Source organism: Notolabrus celidotus, chromosome 13 (genome assembly GCF_009762535.1).
Source record: "Notolabrus celidotus isolate fNotCel1 chromosome 13, fNotCel1.pri, whole genome shotgun sequence".
Taxonomy (NCBI): Eukaryota; Metazoa; Chordata; class Actinopteri; order Labriformes; family Labridae; genus Notolabrus; species Notolabrus celidotus.
Genome location: NC_048284.1, coordinates 9078527 through 9099525, shown reverse-complemented (window position 1 = coordinate 9099525; position 20999 = coordinate 9078527). Strand labels below are relative to the sequence as shown.

Genomic DNA, 20999 nt, shown 5'->3' with positions numbered 1-20999 from the left:
TTTGAATGGACATTAAACAATTCATCCACAAGGGGGTGGCTACACCGGTCTCACGCAGACTGCAGTTAGTTTGCAGGCACATCGGATATCACAGAGATTCCCATAGGAGTGAATAGACTTCTGGGTGACTCGCCTCTGTACACATACATAAGTGGAAACCAGTTTCAACTCATTTGTTTCGTTTAGCCAGCAATGGCTCCAGCTAACACTAGCTTAATTGTGCACCACAGAAACTGAGCATTTTGACTAGCAAGCTTGCAAATTCTAGAATTAGCCAAACTGAACTACTAATGTTGCTCCACGGGGTTGACTGCTGTTGGGTATCTCCTTGTAAGTGTTTAGTTAAACACACTAGAGGTTGAACAAGAGACATGATGTTGTTGTTTGTTAAGAGTCTGATCCAGTAATGGCAATGGAGTGCATCTCATTACTGTTATTATTTAAACAAATTGAAATTATTACAGTGGATAATACGATATAACGCCTTTGCTTTTATGACCCTGTCTGTCAAAATGACAGACGGAAGGACAGTAACATAACTATGGGTATGTGATGTGAGACAAATGATTAATTTTATTTTTTATCAACTTCAGCTGGGAAGACTGAAAACAATCCCTCTCTCATTCATTTATTCTCTGTTTCATTTTCTATCAATTTGGTATCAGTCAGACTAACAGATTAACCTCACGCCTGATTTGCTGTGACTGACTTGCTGTCATTTATGTTAGTGTGTGTGTGGTTGTTTGTGTGTGTGTGTGTGTGAACATGTGAGTTTTATGTGTGTTCTCTCTGAATATATGTGCGAGTCTCGATCAGTCCATCGGAAAGCTATTTACCCTCCAGAGCGCCGAATTTCCCCTGCGACCTCAGTCATCTCACTCAGAAAATGACAGTGGACTTGTGTGTGTGTGTGTGTGTGTGTGTGTGTGTGTGTGTGTGTGTGTGTGTGTGTGTGTGTGTGTGTGTGTGTGTGCATGCATGTGTGCGTGTGTGTGTATGTGTGTGGTTATTGCCTATGACATCACCACCCTCATTTCCTCTCTTTCCGCTCTTGTTATTGTCGAGCCTCTGTGGATAGAAAGACTAAATAATGAGAGAGTGGTCACTGAGGGTCCCTGTGTGTGTGTGTGTGTGTGTGTGTGTGTGTGTGTGTGTGTGTGTGTGTGTGTGTGTGTGAGTGCCAGTGCGACAGTCGATGTCTCTTCATCATTTTCAGGTGATTCCTTGAACTTGTAATTTTTTTATGTAGATGGAACTGACTTGACAATCAAAATAAAAGTGTCCTGCAGAGACCTGTTGAAGGCAGTGAAAACATGTCTGACTTTATAAGGGCTTAGCTTCGAAAATCTGATTATTTTCAAGGTTTTATGTGAAGGTATAATCTGGTCTTCATTAAAAGTAATCACTCCTTTATTCCTCTAGTAATTAAACTTCTTGATATTCGGTCAGTCCATTTTGAAATCAAAGTTTCCTGGCTACATTTCTCCAGCGTGTGCAGTCCCATGCTGCCTCAGGCTTCATCGTTAGCTTGCATACAGATTAAGAAATGACTTCTTAATGTAATAGGACAGCTCTACCATGAAGGGTTAAACCTACTCTGCCATGGTAACAATCTTTTGTCAGCTTCAAACCGGATTCAGTGAAATTGCAGTTATTATGGAAATGCAGCGGGCAGTGTGAGTGATGGACAGTTTGTTCGACGTGGTCAATTCACGAACAGACGGAGGAGGGAGGAGAAAGCTGGAGGAGTGATCGGAGTCCTGAAAGAGGCTGTCAGCCTAAGTGCTTTCACCCTTAAGTACAGCTCTTAAGTACCTCAACGCACATATACACACAGAAAGGAAATCTAGTAGGAGAATGATACTTTACGATGAAGGATTAAGGCCACATTAAGGGTAAAAAAATTGAGTTTTCTTGAATAAAGTTGTAATTTTAGTGGATTCCATTTGATTGTAAGAGAAAAAAGTCCATTCACAATAACATACAGACTAACCATGGACTGAAATTATAACTTTGATACTGATAGCGTCAAGAGAAAGCTTCTGACTGACTGTTACAAACATGGCAGCACTAAACACGGAGAAAATAATGATACACACTGTGAACAGATGTCTTGTTGCTCTCTGCGATCATTTAGAAGCAAAAAAAATTTCAACACAAGAAAAGTTCTATGCACAAAAATAATAAGTATCTTGTTTCACGCCTTGTTATCCAGCTGTGTTCTGTTTAATGATTTGAGACTTGTTGCTGCTCTTCTTCCCTCTCCTGACAGAGCTGTTACGGTGATTGTAGCTACTTGTATATTGAGTCACAGCTCGAGGTCCTGTCGTAAAGCAGGGAGAGTAGTGCGACAAACATAACCTCAGACAATGAGACCTGTGAATTTGCGTACCTGCACAGAGTAAGGTGCCTCTGTCTTTCCTACTACACAAGCTATCTCTGACTGGCTGTAAGGTTGCTGATGAAGGAGAGAGCTTTCAATAGTAAGTGTACTACAAACAGTTCTATCAGGAGAGACACAATATAAAGATTAAATGTTATTTATTACAACTTAATGAATAATGAAACTTGACAGAAATCTTTGGAGTAAGGACTCTATGGGGATCATTTTGTGAGCGTAGGATGTGTGAATTTGGCAGCAGAAGAAATCCCCCGAGAGTCCAGACTCTGGTGATGGTGGTTGATGAATCCCAGGAATTGAACACTTGCAGAGACCAGGTGGAGATGGGGAGGTGGAGGGGTGCGCACCATCAATACAAGAAAGAACTAGCTGGAGAGAGAGACACATTTAAAAAGACAGCAGAGAGTTGATAGGCTGGCGATAACAGCATGCCACTGAGCTATTGGATGACAGCCACAGCTAATTAACCAATGACAGCTCCGGAGCATGCAGCTGGAAGAGGGTGAGCTATTGAAAGAGTGAGAGGAGAGTTAAACTACTGCTGTGATTGCTTTTATAGTCTTTATATAGAACTTCTGCGAGAGCAACATTAGATAGCAGTCGGCAGAGTCTCTGTATAGAGAAGCCAGGAAGCTAAGCTATGTGCTGCTGCAGACAAGTCAGGGAAAACACGTACTGTAGCCGCTTTAAAATGTCCTACATATCAAGAAATATTTCACCATCAGTGTGCATGCTGTAGTTGAATATCTTCTCTAGAGGTTGACTGATATCGGTTTTTCAATGGTGGAGACCGATAATTAGAGAGCAGGTTTAATCGATATATAATGCCGACATCATGTTGTTACTTCTTTGAATTTGGGAGGGGTCGTCATGTTTTACCTGCCTGGCTGGGTGGGGCTATCAGAAGGCATAAAGGACTTCCTCTTTGGGCAGTCTCTCTCTGTCTCTTCTCTCAGCTCCTCCTTGCTTTTATCATCCACACATTTCAGACATTACTGATTCTTCTCACACTGATACAACAAGTTAGTTGTTTGATATTTATTTGTTTATTTCTGTTAAATAAGTTACTTTTTGACTGCTTTATCTGTGTGCAGCCTTCTTCTGTGTTGCCAGCCCCTGAACCAGGTGGTAACAAGGTGAACAAATGTACGTCTCTGCTCAAAACTGAATGAGTTATTAGAGCCTTATACAGAAGCGCAAGCAAAAACAATAAAACTACTACTATAACTAGTAAATAAAGCTGCTTTCAACTCAACTCAACTTTATATATATAGCACCTTTCATACATAAAAACATGCTGCCCAAAGTGCTTCACAGACTAACAGAGAGACAGAAAACAGCAGCAAAGGTGAAATTATAAAAGGCATGATTATAAATAAAATACTTAAAAATAAAATAAAATCAGTACAGTAAAATTAATAAAACAATTTATATTGAAAAGAAAAGTTAAAAATAAGGTAGCGTTAACAAGATCAGATGAATACAAGAAATAAATAATTAAATAAGAAACATATATGTTAAAGCAATAATTAAAATAATAATGCAGTCCAGGGCTAGAATTAATTTACTCCAAATTAAAAGCTAGATAAAAAAGGTAAGTCTTAAGTTTACTTTTAAAAACACTCAGAGAGCTCGCCGTTTCAAAGTCCAGAGGCAGAGAATTCCAAAGCTTGGAGGCGTAAAAATAGTTTGAGATACACAGGAACATATAAAAGGGAAGCAGAAGTCCAGGAACTACTCTTCCAGGAACTAAATGGTTCCTGTGGCCCTAATGTTGTTTGTGTTTCAATTGTGGTCTGATGTCCTGGGAAGATTATGCACATCAGGCCAACCAGATGCGTTCAGATTGTGGAGATTAACTACCCCAGAACTAAATTTGCATCCTGGATTCTGCAGTCGAAAAGCACATAGTCCCTGGGAAAAGTCCCTGGTTCCTAGTAAAGTTCCTGCAGTTGAAAAGCACCAGAAGTCGAAGTCCAGGTGTCGATTTTCTGAGTCCCAATGTGAGTCAACTGTTGGACTCAACTTTTGTTCTCAAGTACTACTACACCAGTGAATGTTAATTGGAAAGATGCTTGTTCTGAGTTTTTTAGCACCAGAGAAATGTTTTTATTCACACCAGAGAAGAAGGTAAATGAAACATCTGCTGTACCCAATAAAACTTAGTTTGTCTGCGTCTGACTGTAGCTCGCGCCAGAGTAAGAATGTGGGAAAGATTGCAGCATCTGGTGTTTTTCTGCGGACTGAGGCCTATTTAAAAAACTTAAGGCCAAATTACGACCAAGTGTTTGAGCGAGGGTGTTGTGTATGAGTGTGTTTTTGTTTCTGTGTGTTTCTGACAGTTCAGACTTAAAGAGAAAAGATTTCAATGGGCCGTTACGCTACAGACAGTTCCTCAGGATTATCCACAGGCAGTTGTGTGTATACGCTGCCTCTCCAACACCATCACTTCTCCACATTCTATATTTTATTTCCCAGCAATTTGCTTAAATGTTGAACTCTATTCTGATGCATTTGCTACAAAGCTGTCAAGAGACTCAGTCAAAAATACTGCAGCGCTCAAAACATCTCCCAAAATTGTTTTTTAGTGGCAGCTGAGTGAAAAAGGCAGAGCGATCTTGCGATGAGATGACTTTTTGGCTCCGGTGAATTTCTCCTGCTTGTTTGCCGGCACAAACTTTGGCAGTGAGGGAAGCTGGGTGATTCATACTGTTAAGAACTGGGCCCAAAGCTGCTTTATTAGTCCACTGAGAGGTTCACACATTTAGTTTTAAAGTGACGGTAAATTTTAACGAGGCTTTGCACCGGGTCTGTTCCTCTGACGGCGTCGCCACCTGTGTGTCTGCATGTCTAACGCATCCAAAGTAGAGATGTTGTAATAGGATTTATTTCTTTTTAAACACCAATTCTGATGCTGATACATTTCTGATACAGTTGCAGCACTTTAAGAGAGATCTTTCTACTAATATTAGGTTTGATAGTCAGCCATAGAAAGAACAGAAATATGATAATCTACACTTAAATAACCTTTCTGTACTGTATGTTTCAGATCTCTCTCTCTCTCTCTCTCTCTCTCTCTCTCTCTCTCTCTCTCTCTCTCTCTCTCTCTCTCTCTCTGTCTGTCCTGTTTCTTCTTCAGCCTTGAGTTTCAACTTCATTGCTTTATTCAGCATATTTCACTGCTTCTAATTCCAAGATCAGTTTATTTTGAAGAGGATGAGATCTCTGCAGGAAATACTCTTACCTTTAACGACTTTAGGATCAATAGAAAGTAAAGGAATGCTAACCCAAAAACAAGCAAACTTCGTATAAAACACTTGAGCTAGGGCGCTGGTTTGGCTCCGTGGTTGGATCACGCTCCCCTGTACATATGCCATCCTTGAATTAGGCCAACCTGTTTCATGGTTCGCAGAGTACTGACAATGCAAACTAAATGAGTAGTTAATAAAACTTACTTTAGAATTCTAAAGTCACGAGAAATACAGAGAACACACGGAGGACACAGGGAAGACTTGCAGGGAAGACACAACCATGGACTCACATGGGAAAGGGGAAGCAGTGGCTGTTTTCCAAACCGCCTGCTACATACCTACTAATGTAGTATGTACTGCACACTGCGTTTGAAGGTAGTCTGTAGTATGACTATTCTGTTGGATCTGTTTTGCAGTATGCTGGGTCAGGTGTCACTGGATTTCCAGTTTCAGAAAGTGGAAGTAAACAATGGCCAAACTGATTGTGAAACTGCTTCTTAAGCTTCCACTTATAATTTTAAAAGTTAAGAAGAAAAAAGGTAAAGCGGAACTTTAGCCCTGTGCATTGTGGGAAACAGTGCGTGAGGGAGACTGGCCCGATGAATACTGAGAAATTTTCCTGAATCAGTACGACATCCAGGTAGTTTTGGCATCCTGTAGATTTTGCTCTTGTTCACATACTACATAATACATACCAAATTTTGGCCAAATCAGTACTTACTAGTAGTATAGTAGGCGGTTTTGAAAACAGCCTGAGGAACTAAATACACAGGGTAATCAAACACAGGTGTGACACGACACAGGTGTGACACGACACAGGTGAAACTAATGAGTGCAATCAAAACTGGAGGGACACACAAGGGTAGGGAGCAAAACTAAACCAGACGCAGAAGGAACAAGTAATCCAAAATAAAACAGGAAACACAGAAGACTAAACGAAGAAACACAAGAGGAAATACACACACGAGGAGTACAAGACATGAAACACAGGGAAAAGGACTACAAACACAACAGGAAGAACAATAAACGCATCTTAACAGAAGCAACTCATGAAAACCTGAGTATGAGTCCAACCTGCAGCTCCCTGCCACATGTGATTACACACTCACTCTGCCTATTTTCCAACTGAATCCACTGTCCTATCAATAAAGTGCCAAAAATCTAAGGATAAGGATTTCTGAGCTGAAGCAGAGAAATCCTGATTTTCAACATGAAACTTCTCAAAGCTCCTGTGAGGAGTCTTTAAGTGTTAAAGAAACAGACTTAAATCAATACTGATGCCTTTCTATGACCAATAAGAACAAACAAGACTCATAGGAAGAAGATTGACTACTTCTGGTATCTTATTCAGAGCTCTTGAATTATGGTATTGGAGCTGTGTGTTGACCGATGTGCCCGCCAATGCCCCGATTTAGGGTCGCAGTGATGTTTTTCAACCCTGGTGTCAAGCCAAAAGCTAAAAAAAATAGAATTGCTTGTCATTTTTTCTTGTTCTTATCAGACTCCAATACACATCAGAACCATCTTTCATGCTTTTGTATGCAGACCCTGCTCAGATTTGCTGGATTGGTACCTGAAATGAGAGTTTTTGATGCCAGTTGACCGGGCCAGAGATATTTGAACACGTTTCCATGTGAGTTGCCTGTGAACACCAGCTGTTCCATAAAACCGCTGCCACTGTGTGTCCAAATCACGCTGAGACAAAATGGATTCTTCACAGTCCATTTAATTGCAGGCAACCAAAGCATACTGGACACAGGGCTTTAATGGGCTGATTGAGCATTAAGATAAACATTTAAAGTGCTCGTTTGGCTGGGGTGCTCACGTACCTGCCAAAAACGCTCCCTTGGCATGTCATGGCCATTTCCTGTTAAAATATGAAAGATTGCTGCAATAAAATGCTGCAGGACAATTGGAAAACGGACATGTTTTTGTACTGTATTGAGTATTAAAGTCACTGCAGTGATGTAAAAAGAGCACATTTTGATGTATCTGAGATTGCATGCAATTTTGTCTCCATGAAGTGAACATTTTGCCCCCACTCCTCTGCAAAACTTCCATCTAGAAAAATATGCAACATAGAAATAAGTAAAATTCAGTCAGTTATTTATTTTAAAACCCCAGAATTATTCATCAGTACAGAAACAAAGTACAGATAAGAGACTCCATCATGTCATGTGGGGATAAATGAATCACTGATTGTTTCACTCTTTAACTTCAGTGCTCTAAAGTCCAACAAAACTTTTTTTATAGAGCGTACAGATCTGCCTTCTGCTCTCCTTTGAGTTAAAAACCAAAAGAGGAGAATGAATATTTGATACTTTCTGGTTTCATAACAGCATCCTCTGTTTGTGTATTAACCTAGGGGCAAGATAGCATGCTGATTTTCTTGTTCTAGAGAGATCCTTAATAGAGAGTCAATAAAACCATTTCATCCAGCTCACACTGGACACAAAATAATCCCTCTACTCTGTTCGATTATGACATTGTTCTTTATTTAATTTCATTCATTTATTCAGCAAGGTATGCCTTTTTATCCTGAGAAAATTCTGTGTACTTTAATCTCCCTTGCATGAATGCAGTCTCAAGTGTATCCTGATGAAACTTGCAGACATCCTGCTACGTCTTAAGTGTATGGGTTTTGCTTAAAACTGCCAAAAAAACTGCAAAAAGAAATAAAAAATAGAAATCAGTTTGGTAAAGAATCTCTAGCCAATTAATTTCTGCACCAAAGGCTTCAGCTATGATGTGTTTATGAAGTGAACCTGACGTTTATTGTCATGAATGGAGGGTGAACACTGTTGTGTGATTTCTTGTACGACGGTTATTGGTGTGTTTATTTGTTGATGCTGAGCTGAGCTTCAGAAGCACAAAAAAACCCTCCTCTGATCCACAGCTGATCAAAATATAGAGTTAGACACACTGCAGCCCTACACACACACACTAACGCACACAAAAACTCTCTTTCTCACACACACACACACACACAGCATTAGTTAGCTGTGTTCATCTATGTTTAGCTGCTGGAGCTGCCGAGCTGTCCCTGAAGCTGTCAGCGTATTACAAGCAACCGCTGAGAGCTCCCTTACTAACACACACGCACGCATGCACGGACACACACACACACACACACACACACACACACACACACACACACACACACACACACACACACACACACACACACACACACACACACACACACACACACACACACACACACACACACAAGAGAGACACACCATCCCGTCCTCAGTGTGAATACAGGTAACATTGACTCTTTGTAGTGGGTTTGAATGACTCCTCTAAGGTTACCCTGAAATACACACACACTCACGCACACAAACACACACAGAAACACGCACACAGTAGCTTTCTCCCCGTCCTAATTGCTGCAATGTGACACTGCTTCCCACATTAGAGAGGAGAAAGAGGGAGAGAGAAAAGGAGAGAGGACAGGGTGGAAGACATGGGGTGAAGAGAAACAGGGATTAGGGTTTGACCCTCATCCTCTCTCTGTCTGTCTATCCGTCTGTCTTTCTGTGTGGTTATACAATGATAGAACTCACTGAATGTCAGTCTGGAGAACAACAGCACCAACATTATCTGTATTTTATTTGAATATTAGATAAATAAGAGAAAAGAAAGCATCAATAATTCAGAACTCCAGTTAGAACTTATCAGATAATAAACATTCTGTCTGCAGCCCTCACGCTCCCCATTGGTTTGTTTACTTCAAAGGACTATAAAAAGGTCTTTTGCATACTTTTCACCACCTTCCACTTGCATACACACACTGTGGACTCTAATCCCCAATCCCAAGTTAATTCTGAGTATATAAATGTATGCACTTTGTGTAGGTAAGGGATAATGTGTGGTGAGCAGGTTCTCACAGTAGACTAGAATCAGGGTGGGCAGGACTTCGGCATGAAGCAGAGGGGTCTAGTCTCACTCTGAGGGGTCTATTAGGGGTACATTATCCTGCTTATTTCGCAGCTACTAACTTAAGAACTAAATAAATCGACACAAACAAAACATCCTCCATGTGTTTTTCTGATTTAGAATGCTAATGTTAACGACAATTTGTGCCACATTGTCAACAAGCAGAGGTGAAAAGAGCCAGACTCCTCTGTGGATTAATTTAATTTGACATGTAGAATCTGGCTGACACTGGGAACACTTTGCTGTCAATAAATAAATATCTGTTGTTATGTGGTTATGACCAATCAGAATCCAGTAATAAAGAATTAAAGATGTTTGCCATCATTTAACAGGTAACCAAAATTAAAATTGAAATCACACTCACACATGTTCATAAAAAGCATACATATTACCACAGAAATTTTCATTAAAACAAATACGTATAAGTAATACACTGCTATAATGAGAATTTAAACAAAATATTAGGGGAGACAGATAATACAATAAAACAATACAATAATATTCAAGTTCTGAGCCCAGACCTTTTGTAGAGTGAGGTAGTCCAAACAGAAAGCCATATCATCAGTCATAATTTTGAATGGAAATAATCCAACAACAACACGGTTTATTTTCGACCCTATTTGAAGGTTCAGGAAAACTACAATATCTATATAGTGGATATGCTGAAGTCAACCTAACTTCTGTCTAGATAAAAAAGCGGGCTTTGAGCCTTCTAGCCAATAGCTACAGTGTTCTCACCTGTCAATCAAGTCACCTGCATCTCACAATGGAAAACTCGTAATCTTAATATCTACAAAATTGCTGCGTTAGGAAAAAATTCACCCCCTGTAGAGAAATTAGCTATCCAGGCTACACTTGTTTATTTTACCAGGCTGTAAACATGTTTATTTCTGCTGTAAAGATTGACTTTTTTGAATTGGTGTGTATGTGGTTTCCGGTACTTCTGGAGCCAGCCTCAAGTGGACACTCTATGAACTGCAGTTTTTGACTCTTTTGCATTGGCTTCAATTCTCACGGCTGGAGGTTGCTTGATGTAAACATAGGAAACCAAGATTCAAGTTAAATTCTTCTTATTCATCCTGTGTACTCTGTGTTTTCCAGGTTTTCCAGATCGCCTATGTGATTATAAAAGCAGCCAACTCACCTCGACCAGGTAATCCACACACTGTTTGAGACATAAAGGTTTCTGCTTGTTTTGACAGTTGCTTCTATCATATGACAGGCGAACTGGTGAAGAATGTTGTTCGCTCACAATAAAGTCTAAGTAAAGTCATTTCAGTGTGCGGCGCTCTATTTTTTGTTTTCTAAATGTATGTTCCTGCAACTGATCGGCATCTGATAACATAAACTGGCTGTGCATGGAGAGCCCTGTTTAACGTTGTAAACATAATGGCATTATTAGAAATGTCCACCTTGGAAGGCGTTTTCAAAAACCTTAGTTTTCAGTGATCTATTACTCTGTTTATGTGTGGGTGTAAGGCCAAAATGCGGAGATAAATCTACAGTTTTAAAATCAGCAGCCTTCACGTGGACTCAAAGTCCCATGGACAGACTCATTTTAATCCTCCTACTAAAAATGTACACATAATTTATACTGTATCCACACCTGTTCTGTGTGTAAAGTGTCATGGTGTAACTTCTCTTCTGTTTTGGTGCTATTTGATATTTACTAATGGAATGATCAATTGAAAAATGAAGGTTCTATCAATTAAAACGCGTATTTAATGTGTAATTGATACAAATATATTTATTTTAGTTTAATCCTCAGAAAACAAAACATCATCACTTCTGATTGACTGAAAACTGCAGTTAGCTTTTCAAGGTTGTATTAGAAACAGTCATGAATCTGCATGAAACTACATTTTCTAATGGTGTTTCAAAAGCCTGTAAAGTCTGTATGTCTTCAGTTATAGTGTTTTTCCATTAACTGAACACACTTCATTTTATGTTCAATCAATCAGGACGTAGTGTCACATGTTTGGTCTGAGCTGTCAATAAATATGTAGAATTGAATGTTCTGTCAATTTTCTATGTATTTTAAGCAGGCTGACCTCAACACAGCCTTGGGTGTCCGTCATTATATCTATTGATCTTTCCTTCTTACCACATTACATGTTTGAAGAATTTTCTCATTACTTTCTTGGCTAATATTTTTCTCCGAAGGTAACTGGGTCTTGGAGCGTTCGATAGACGGTGTGACCTTTGAACCCTGGCAGTACTACGCCATCACAGAAACAGAGTGCCTGACGAGATTCAACATTAATCCAAAGACAGGAACTCCATCCTACACCAGAGATGATGAAGTCATCTGCACATCTTACTATTCAAAGATCCACCCGCTGGAGAATGGAGAGGTAACAATGTGATACTACTGTAGTCCCTATGATACCCAGGGTGGTAATGCTGGGTAAAAATGGGTTCTTATCCATGCTCTTGAAGGACACATAACATTAAACTGAACATTTTAATTCATGGTCAAGTGAAAATATTAGCTCATTTAACAAATTACATAAAAATGAAAGTTTCTATTAATTTTAGACAAGGTAAATGGGACTCCTTTACCACTTCTCTTAAAGGAGTGGCAGTAACTGTCTCTGGTGAGTCTCAGTTTCACTGTAAACAGTAACAGGGAACTTCCACTAGAATGCAGTAACTGTCTCTGGTGTGTCTCAGTTTAACCGTTAACAGTAACAGGGAACTTCCACTAAATCTGTCTCTACTCTGCCATGACAGCGGAGCATGAAAGGTTGCACTCTAGTCAATATGTGTGCCTCCACAAGCTCTGCAGCTTTTGGTTTCTGCTCTGTCTCTGCTCCGGCAATCCAGAGCCTTCCACAGCTGATATGCAAGACTTCTGCTTGAACCAGATGCTGGAGCATGACTCATCAATCAGCACAGGGCAAATCAAGTGATGCAGAAAGTCAGACACTGAAACAACTATTTCTTCTGGAATTTTACCTAGATATCATTCAATATTCTCATTTCCACACACTGTGCCTTTAAGTTACTTAATAGCAATCAGAAACTTAGAGATGCTCTCAGCAGCTCTGCATCACAGGATGGGATCTTGCTCTACTTTTCCCTATCAGAGATGGTTGGGGTCCAGTAGCTACTCAGGCTGCTCTCCCATCTGTGCCCACTAACTGTCATTATTATTTCCTGAATCTCAATACCAGTTTGAGGCAGAGTCTAATGTTTCTGCCACAGTGTCAACAGGTAGAGATGAACTGTACGCCTGTTGTCTGTGGATTGATTTGATAAGGCATGTGTGATCCTACTGTCACTGGTGTTGTTTTTGCACTTGACCGTTTATTACCATTATTATAGGGTTTTAACCAGTCAGAATCAAATATTTGACACAGCTGGGTAATTAGTCATAAAGCCGGGCAATTAGTTGAATTAAGATATTTTAACTTTAAACAGGGATAGCAAGGCCAGTTGTAATACTTCTCCTCTTATGCCTGTAATATGGATAACAAGCTGTAACTACAGGAACATCAGGAAATTTAAGAGGCACTTCTCTGTGTCTGTTTACAAGAATAAAGTAACAACAGCTAAGGTTAGGAGTAGAGCAAGTAAACAAGTCCAAAAAGGGAAACTCATTGGTTAAGGAGAGGCATATTATGATCTGGTAAAGAGAATTATCTTCCGAAAGCTGGAGCAGATTTTGGAATGAGAAGAGCATTACCACAGTGGTCATGACGAAGAAGCAGGACATCTGAAAATAAATAATAATGAAGCTAAACCAATGACAGGAGGTCAACTTTGATTGAGTCATTACAAAATACATTTTAAGTTAAGCTTCCACAAAGACGCCTTCATAGAAAAGGGATTATCATATGGGTCTGTGTTGGTTTTCAGACCAATAATCAGATCAAAGCTTTCGTTCTTAAAAAGAGGGTTTACTTCAAATGTGCACGACTGCTAATAAGATTTTAAACCATCGATTGAAAAAGTGGAAACACACACTCATGCTGACACACATGTTCACCACTGTTTACTGTTTACTTTGGTGCTGCTTTGATCGTCTGTGTGTGTGTGGTTGTGTGGTTGCACCCAGTATGAACAGAGGGGCGAGTCTGCTTTAACTGACATTAATGAAGGGAAAGATTACCACACACAACACACACACACACACACACACACACACAAATACACACACATAGACGGGGTATAAACAAACTAATCACATATCTACAGCTCCCACACAGGCCTCTAATTGTAGATGCCTGTCTGAGTGTGTAGACATTTACAGGGGTCCATGTGTGTGTTAGGGTGCGTCTTCTTGTGTGTTGATACTGTGTGTGTGTGTGTGTGTGTGTGTCTGTCTGTGTCTTGCGGGGGAGCGCTGGAGGGGGTGCGAGCTGGGAGATGTCAAGAGCTGCAAGGAACGACGGAGGTGTCTGAATGTGTGTGTGTCAGTGTGTGTGTGTGTGTGTGAGTGTGTTTCTGAGTGTATGTGTGTGTGTGTGTGTGTGTGTGTGTGTGTGTGTGTGTGTGTGTGTGTGTGTGTGTGTGTGGTTGACAGCTCCCCAGCCGTCTGATCACAGTGAAACCATAATGAGTCGTAGGCGATGTGTCACAGCACCGTGCACACACTTTCACAATGTCACCCCACCACTAATCACACACTCACGCACACACACTCAATTGCACACACACCTACACACACACAAACACACACACACACACACACATAAGCAACCATCTCCCTTGCTACTTCCAAAAGTGCAGCTAGCATCCACCAAGTGTTTCCCCTCAACACACACACACACACACACACACACACACACACACACACACACACACACACACACACACACACACACACACACACACGGCATGTAACTTGTTTATACAGATGCCAAATGATGTTGCTTTTGGCCACAGGCAGACAGACAGATGGACAGACAGACAGACAGCTCAGAGGTCACCCTTCTTACGTCTCATCTACTTATTATTGTTGATATTTCTTCTTCTTCTACGGTTATTTAAATGTAGAGAAATGCAATTAAATCAAGTCAGTGTCTCTACTAGACGGAACAAAATTCTACAAGTTTCCACGTCATTAAGGGTCTCGATGAAGAAGTCTGGTCGTGCTTCTAACTCCAATTTTTTTTGCGTTGTAGCAGTGTAGCATTACAAACTCATGTCCACACGAGTATACAGACTAATGTATCATGCTTGTTATTTTTCTTGAGGTCTGGGGTTAGAGGTTGTACACAATCCTGTCTGGATGGGATTAACATCTCTGACCAGGTTCCTCACAAAAACATCAATATTGGATGATCCTGCCAAAACCTGTGATTATTTTAAATGTCAGCACTGCTCAAATTCATGCCACCCACAATCTCTGCCTGAGGAAGCAACACCATATCAGGGTTAGAGAATAAAGCGAACAAACAAGGCTGGGATACTAAGTCACTGGCTCTTTTTTTGGAAAAGCTTGTTTGGTTAATGAAATCACAAACTCTGTAATGGAAGTGTGCTTTTAAGTCTGACTACCTGATGTGCTGTAGATACATTGACTAATCCACGTTCATAGGGTTTTATTATCACAATTTGTACTTATTCTTCCATGTAAGGGAGTACTCTGGATTACTTACACTGTCTGGAAACAAAGACACCTTATTGCTGGGGTCAGATCATCAATGATGTATGTAAAATGTTTGCTAAATGTAGGCATTTAGTTTTCTGAAAGGAAAATCAAAAAGAGTGAAAATATGTCTCATGGCTTGACCTTAAGTGACCCAACCCTTGACTGTATATAAATATGAACGGCACGCCTCCATCACTTCCCATTGTACAAAAAGGGAAGCTGCAGAAGGGATCTGGCAAATAAGGCCTCATTCTAAGCGGTCTTAACACACGCCCCATATACAGAGGCTATAGTGCTCGCCGCAGGGGTTGCAGGTTCGATTCGAGCCTTGATCATTTATTGCATGTCCTCCCCCTCTCTCTGCTCCCCTCATTTCCTGTCTCTCTTCAGCTGTTCTGTCCATTAAAGGCAAAAATGCCAAAAAATATAACTTTAAAAAAAAAAAAAACTTTAACATCTATGTTTAACATGAGAGATCCCTCATGTTGATACAGTCACAGAACAGATTATTGTGTCCTCTACTCTCCTCTTCCTAGTCTCATTTGTCAGTAGAGCTGTCAATAAGATGTCACACCCTCTCTTTCTTGTGTCAAATAACTAATAAAAACTAAACTTCTCCCAACAAATTCCCACTTTGACATAAATCAATATGATAACAGCTAACTTTTATGACAGGCTTGATAAAAAATGTATTTGACATGTATTTTAATCTTTACCATGTCCCATATGTTGACATGGAGGAGGCTGGCTTTATGACTCACACTGCTGACGGTAACCAGGGAGAGCTTTAGATAGCTTCACTTTCAGGGAGTGGTTGTGCTGTCCATGGTTTTATATGCTCTATGGACCCAACAGGTCAAGGCAAATGGTCATCCACCTACAATCTGGTCCCATTAGAGGTTTCTGCCTGTTTCTCTGAACTAGCAACAAGCACTTGGTTATAGAGGAACCGTTTGGTCTCCATTAAGATACTTTTTAAGAATGGTCTATAAGCAATTGATGTGTTAACCCTCCTATTATCCTTGGGGTCAATTGGACCCCATTCAATGTTTAACATGGCTAAATTAATGACTAACATCATTTTTTTGGCTTCATATTTCATGACTTTTCCTAATTTAAAGGGAACAACTGGGAAAACGTAAAATTAAAATGTTGATATGTTCCAATTTCCTGGAAAAAAAATTACCTTGAGGTCAATTTGACCCCAGGGTGTTTTAGCTGTTTTTAACGTATGAAATATCAACATTTTACACACATTCGTTTTGGTGATTTGGGATGATATTGAGGTCACTATAACCAAGGACACTTCCGCATGTGACTGCAGGAGCTGGGATCGAACCGCCAACCTATATATTGATATATAATATTTCAAGCCACCATGTCTCTAAAGACATTTAATAATGTGTCCTGTGTCATACGTTTTGATAACATGGAAACAAGGCAGGACTGACGAGAGCATGACAAACTTGCAGAAGATTGATGTTTTGTTTTACAAATGCAGTCTTTCTAAATGCTTTAAATTGTGTTTATGCTTGAAATATATTTTATTTAAAGGCTATTTGGGTAGTCAACAAAGAAACATAAAGTATCTGACACATAAACCTAGGTATAACAATCAGTTTCTGGAGGTTTAAATTGCTGGGGTCAAATTGACCATCATTGTTAGTAGATTTGAGGGTAACAGGAGGGTTAAGAGTAAATGAGATAAGTTGTGATTGTTAGAAGTCTCTTTTTAAGGAAGAACAAGTGTGTTATGAACAACCATTTTTCATACAAAAAGGTAGTTCTCTTTGTTTGGCTTCATTTAAGTGGCCTCTGACTTCTTCAACCATCTACCATAGGCAACCGAAAGCACCATTTATAGATTATTTTTCATCTGTGTCTTAGTATACAGTAAGTCTTCTATAACGAGTCAGCTTGTACCTGTCTGTTTGTCTTTCTATAGATCCACACTTCTCTGATCAATGGTCGACCCAGTGCTGACGACCCCTCTCCGACCTTGCTGAACTTCACCTCCGCCCGCTACATCAGGCTGGTGTTTCAGCGAATCCGAACACTGAATGCAGACCTCATGACCCTGACCCTCCGAGACCCCAGAGACGTCGATCCAATTGTGACCAGACGAGTGAGACTCAGCACACATGAACAAAAAACTTTCCTTTTCTTTCTTTCCCTCTACTGGGTAACATATCGATCCCATTGTGACAAGAAGAAAGCTGAGGCTTAAACACACTTGCACAACACTTTCTCTTTCATCTTCTGTTTTTATGCCCATCTTTTATTCCTGTCTTTTCTCGAATTTTGCTTCATTTTTTTTTTTTCTTTTTAAAATTCTTTCATATTAAGCTCATCACAACAAGAAGGCTAAGGCTTGACACGTGTGCTTGACATCTGCTTTCCCTTTCTTTGCTGTTTAAAATAGTCAATAACTGCAAGGAAAATTGAGTTCACACGTCTCTTTTTAGTGTTTCATTTTTTGAGCAATTAGTTGTATGACCTATAGTGGACTATAGACTGTATGAAAAGTAAAAAGGAAGATCAAAGTATGCATAAAGAAAACGTAAGTAGTATAACAAGTCCCTGACCTTGTTTTCAACTTTATAAGTGACTATTTTTTTCAGCCCAAATCTTAATTATGCCTCTGATTTTATGATTCAGACTCCTTTGTTTGACACTCAAGAAGCAGAGCATAAAAAGCCCCACAAATAGAGCATACAGCTATTTAGCAGCACTACTAATCAGCCTGCCACCAGATGTGTGAGACACACCACTGTGACATAATCAGATAGGTGGAGAGACGCCTCTTTCACAGCATCTTAAACTGCTCATTAACACATCCATATAATGCTCACTAAAATGCATCTTTATTCTCTCTTTTTCAGTACTACTACTCCATTAAAGACATCTCAGTGGGAGGGATGTGTATCTGTTACGGCCACGCCAAAGCCTGTCCCCTCAACGCTGATACAAAGGTAAAAAACAAACTTTGTTATTCTTCATAGAATTAACAACACAGCCGAGGTAACAGAGCTGCTTCATTCTGCTCAACAGCAGCAAGGAACAGCCTCAGGCACCCGCTTTTTTATTCACAGCCTTTATATCAGACTTACAGTGTGTGTGTGCGTGCGTGTGTGTTTGTGTGTGTGTGTGTGTGCGTGACTGTCTGCAGGGGACACAGGTGACACAGTGAAGCGTTGTCTCCCATGTCACTTCAAACAGTGGAGTGTTTGATACCAGACACCTGATCTTTCTCTGTCTCACAGACTCACACACACTCACACACACTCTCACACACACACACACACACACACACACACACACACACACACACACACACACACACACACACACACACACACACACAGAGTCTCAGACCCCTGTGTCCTTTACATGTCCCGAGGCTGAACCACGAAGACCAACTCAGATGTGACACCGGTGTCTGGTCCCTTGGTGATGATGTCATTGACTTTCAGTGATGTCACTGATGCAGAACGAGCTCCAGTTTCTTCTTTTCTTGTCTCTTTTCTGCCTGTTCAACTTCATTTTACATTTCTGCAAGTCATTTTCAGAGTAATCTATTGAATTTTTTATGTTTTGGACAGTTATCTTGCATCAAATGTTAGTGCAGTAAGATATCTGTTTGCCTACAAAACGCAGGTCAACTTTCTTTACAAACTTTGATACAAACATGCAACCCCAAAGTGCTTCTCACAGCATGGCTAAAAATGCACAGTCTTAAAAAGTTACTGCAAAATTTAAAAAAAAGGACACAAAGAAGCTTAAAAATGCAATCAATTAGATTAAATCAGTATAAATTATTAAAAAACTCTAATGAAGGCCTAAAAATCGAATAGGTTCTATCTTATGCTTATTTTATGTGATACTTCCACTTTGTGAAAACTCTAGTAACTTTGTATAGTTTGAAAAACTCATTATCTCACCCTGTTGTTGCTTAAAACCCCCAGTTCAGCCTTAATCTGATGCAGAAGATTTCAGACACCTCTCCCTTCAAGCCTCTTTTCTTCTGATTGGACAGATGTGGGTGTGTCAGGGCCATAGACTGTATAAAATATGGACATAGTATCAGTGACGTCACCCATCTGTTCCTGAGAGCTGTTTGGAAGCCAATCCAAGGCGGCAGCCATATTGGAAATGCGGAACTCAACCAGGCAGAGTGTGATGTAAAGAGGCGGAGTGTGAGCCTCCTAGCCAACAGCTATGTGTTCCCATCCGGGAGTCAAGTCAGTCATGTCCTTATTTGGACAAAAACTCGTAATCTTAATATCTTCTGAACCGTCACGTTAGAAAAAAATTCACCCCCCGTACAGTGTGTGTCGATGGAGAAATTAGCTACGTAGAGCCAAGCTGTTTTTTGAACCAGGCTGTAAACATGTTTATTAATGCTGCAAAGATCGTCTTCTTCCCATTCATGTCTATGTGGCTTCCGATGTTTCTGCAGCCAGCCTCAAGCAGATTCTTGATGTATGACAGTTTCTAACACTTCAGCATGTGCTTCATAGTTTAAGACTGGAGGTTGCCACTTGGTCAGGGCATATAACCATACAAATACGATGTCCTTATTCCAGAGTGGCATCCTGTGAAGGACCCAGCCTTTGTGGGCTGTGTAGTCCGCTCAGGCTGAACTTTAACAAGGCAGTCTGGTCTACAAAGGACTTCCTGTTGATGTCACCAGCTGTCCTTGACCTTACGCTCTTGTTACTAAGCACATCTCTCATCCTCTAGCAACTTGGAAAGCTGCACCGGAACTCATGAAAATAACATCACCTAACCTAACCCTTAGATTATTCAAAGTAATTTGAAGCGTCACAGAAGCATCTGTCCTGCTGTTATTATAACATTTATACCACTAGATAATCTTCAGTTTCAACCAATAACTTACATTTAAAAGTGTATTACTTGGCAGCTTTAGAGTCTGCCATCTCATTTGAATGTGCCCACATTGGATCTCAGGATATGTTGAGCCATGAAAGATGAGCCTGATAAGCATAGTCTGGGCAAAGTACCATTCATTAGTGGACCACCTTTGTAGGAACCTTTGAAATTGGACAACCTTTGCCTCATATGGGTGCAACGATTAGTCGATATAGTCGACTGAAATTTATGACAAAATTAGTCACAGAGGCATTTGATAGTCGATTATTCGTTAGTGACGTCATCGCATGAACATAATACAGTTTTCTGGGGTTTAATTTTTGAGTAGTAAGACATCTTTCCCATCTTTTCCATCTTTGCTGAGTGTAGCATATGAAAAAACAACAACCAGGAAGTGACAGATAAACAAAACACAGCTAAATAAATTACCAAGGAGTGAGACATCACATTCTTAATTTGTGATAATCTTGTCTCGCTGATTGAAGCTATTGACGCTGAATGTCTCTCCTTCCTATAGAGCCCCTTTCAGTGCTATTCTTACCATATAAATATCTAAAGTGAGTCGCTCTAGAATGAGATAACAATTGTGTTTGGAAACCCATGAACATCTTAAACATTAGACATCTATGAATGGATATGGAGAAGTACTATGATGCTTTCTTAGTAAAATACATACATTTATACATGTTTCTTTTGGGGTATTTTAAACTACTCTGAAACTTATTCTCCTAGTTAAAGACAGATTTTCTTTCACCCTCTGATCCCATGTCACCTCTCATTCTTCAACTTTGATACAAGTTCATCCATCAGTGCAGTGAAGTCCTGGGCAGGCGTTCAGAAAAGCAGAAAAAGGTGGAGACCCGTGAGATGATTTGTTGATGATCGTGTAAAGAACATTTGTTCAGATGCATGC

The 20999-nt window shown here is 40.1% G+C and overlaps 1 protein-coding gene across 2 annotated transcripts in view; it reads left to right on the top strand.

The window, feature by feature from the left end:
- lama2 (laminin, alpha 2) overlaps window positions 1–20999 on the top strand; it is a 283442-nt gene that overhangs the window by 62974 nt on the left and 199469 nt on the right. For both annotated transcript variants that reach the window (XM_034699953.1, XM_034699952.1), the window contains exons 4-7: window positions 10696–10747; window positions 11758–11948; window positions 17139–17318; window positions 18076–18165. In XM_034699953.1, the coding sequence (XP_034555844.1) occupies window positions 10696–10747; window positions 11758–11948; window positions 17139–17318; window positions 18076–18165 (513 nt within the window). The remainder of the gene's footprint in view (window positions 1–10695; window positions 10748–11757; window positions 11949–17138; window positions 17319–18075; window positions 18166–20999) is intronic.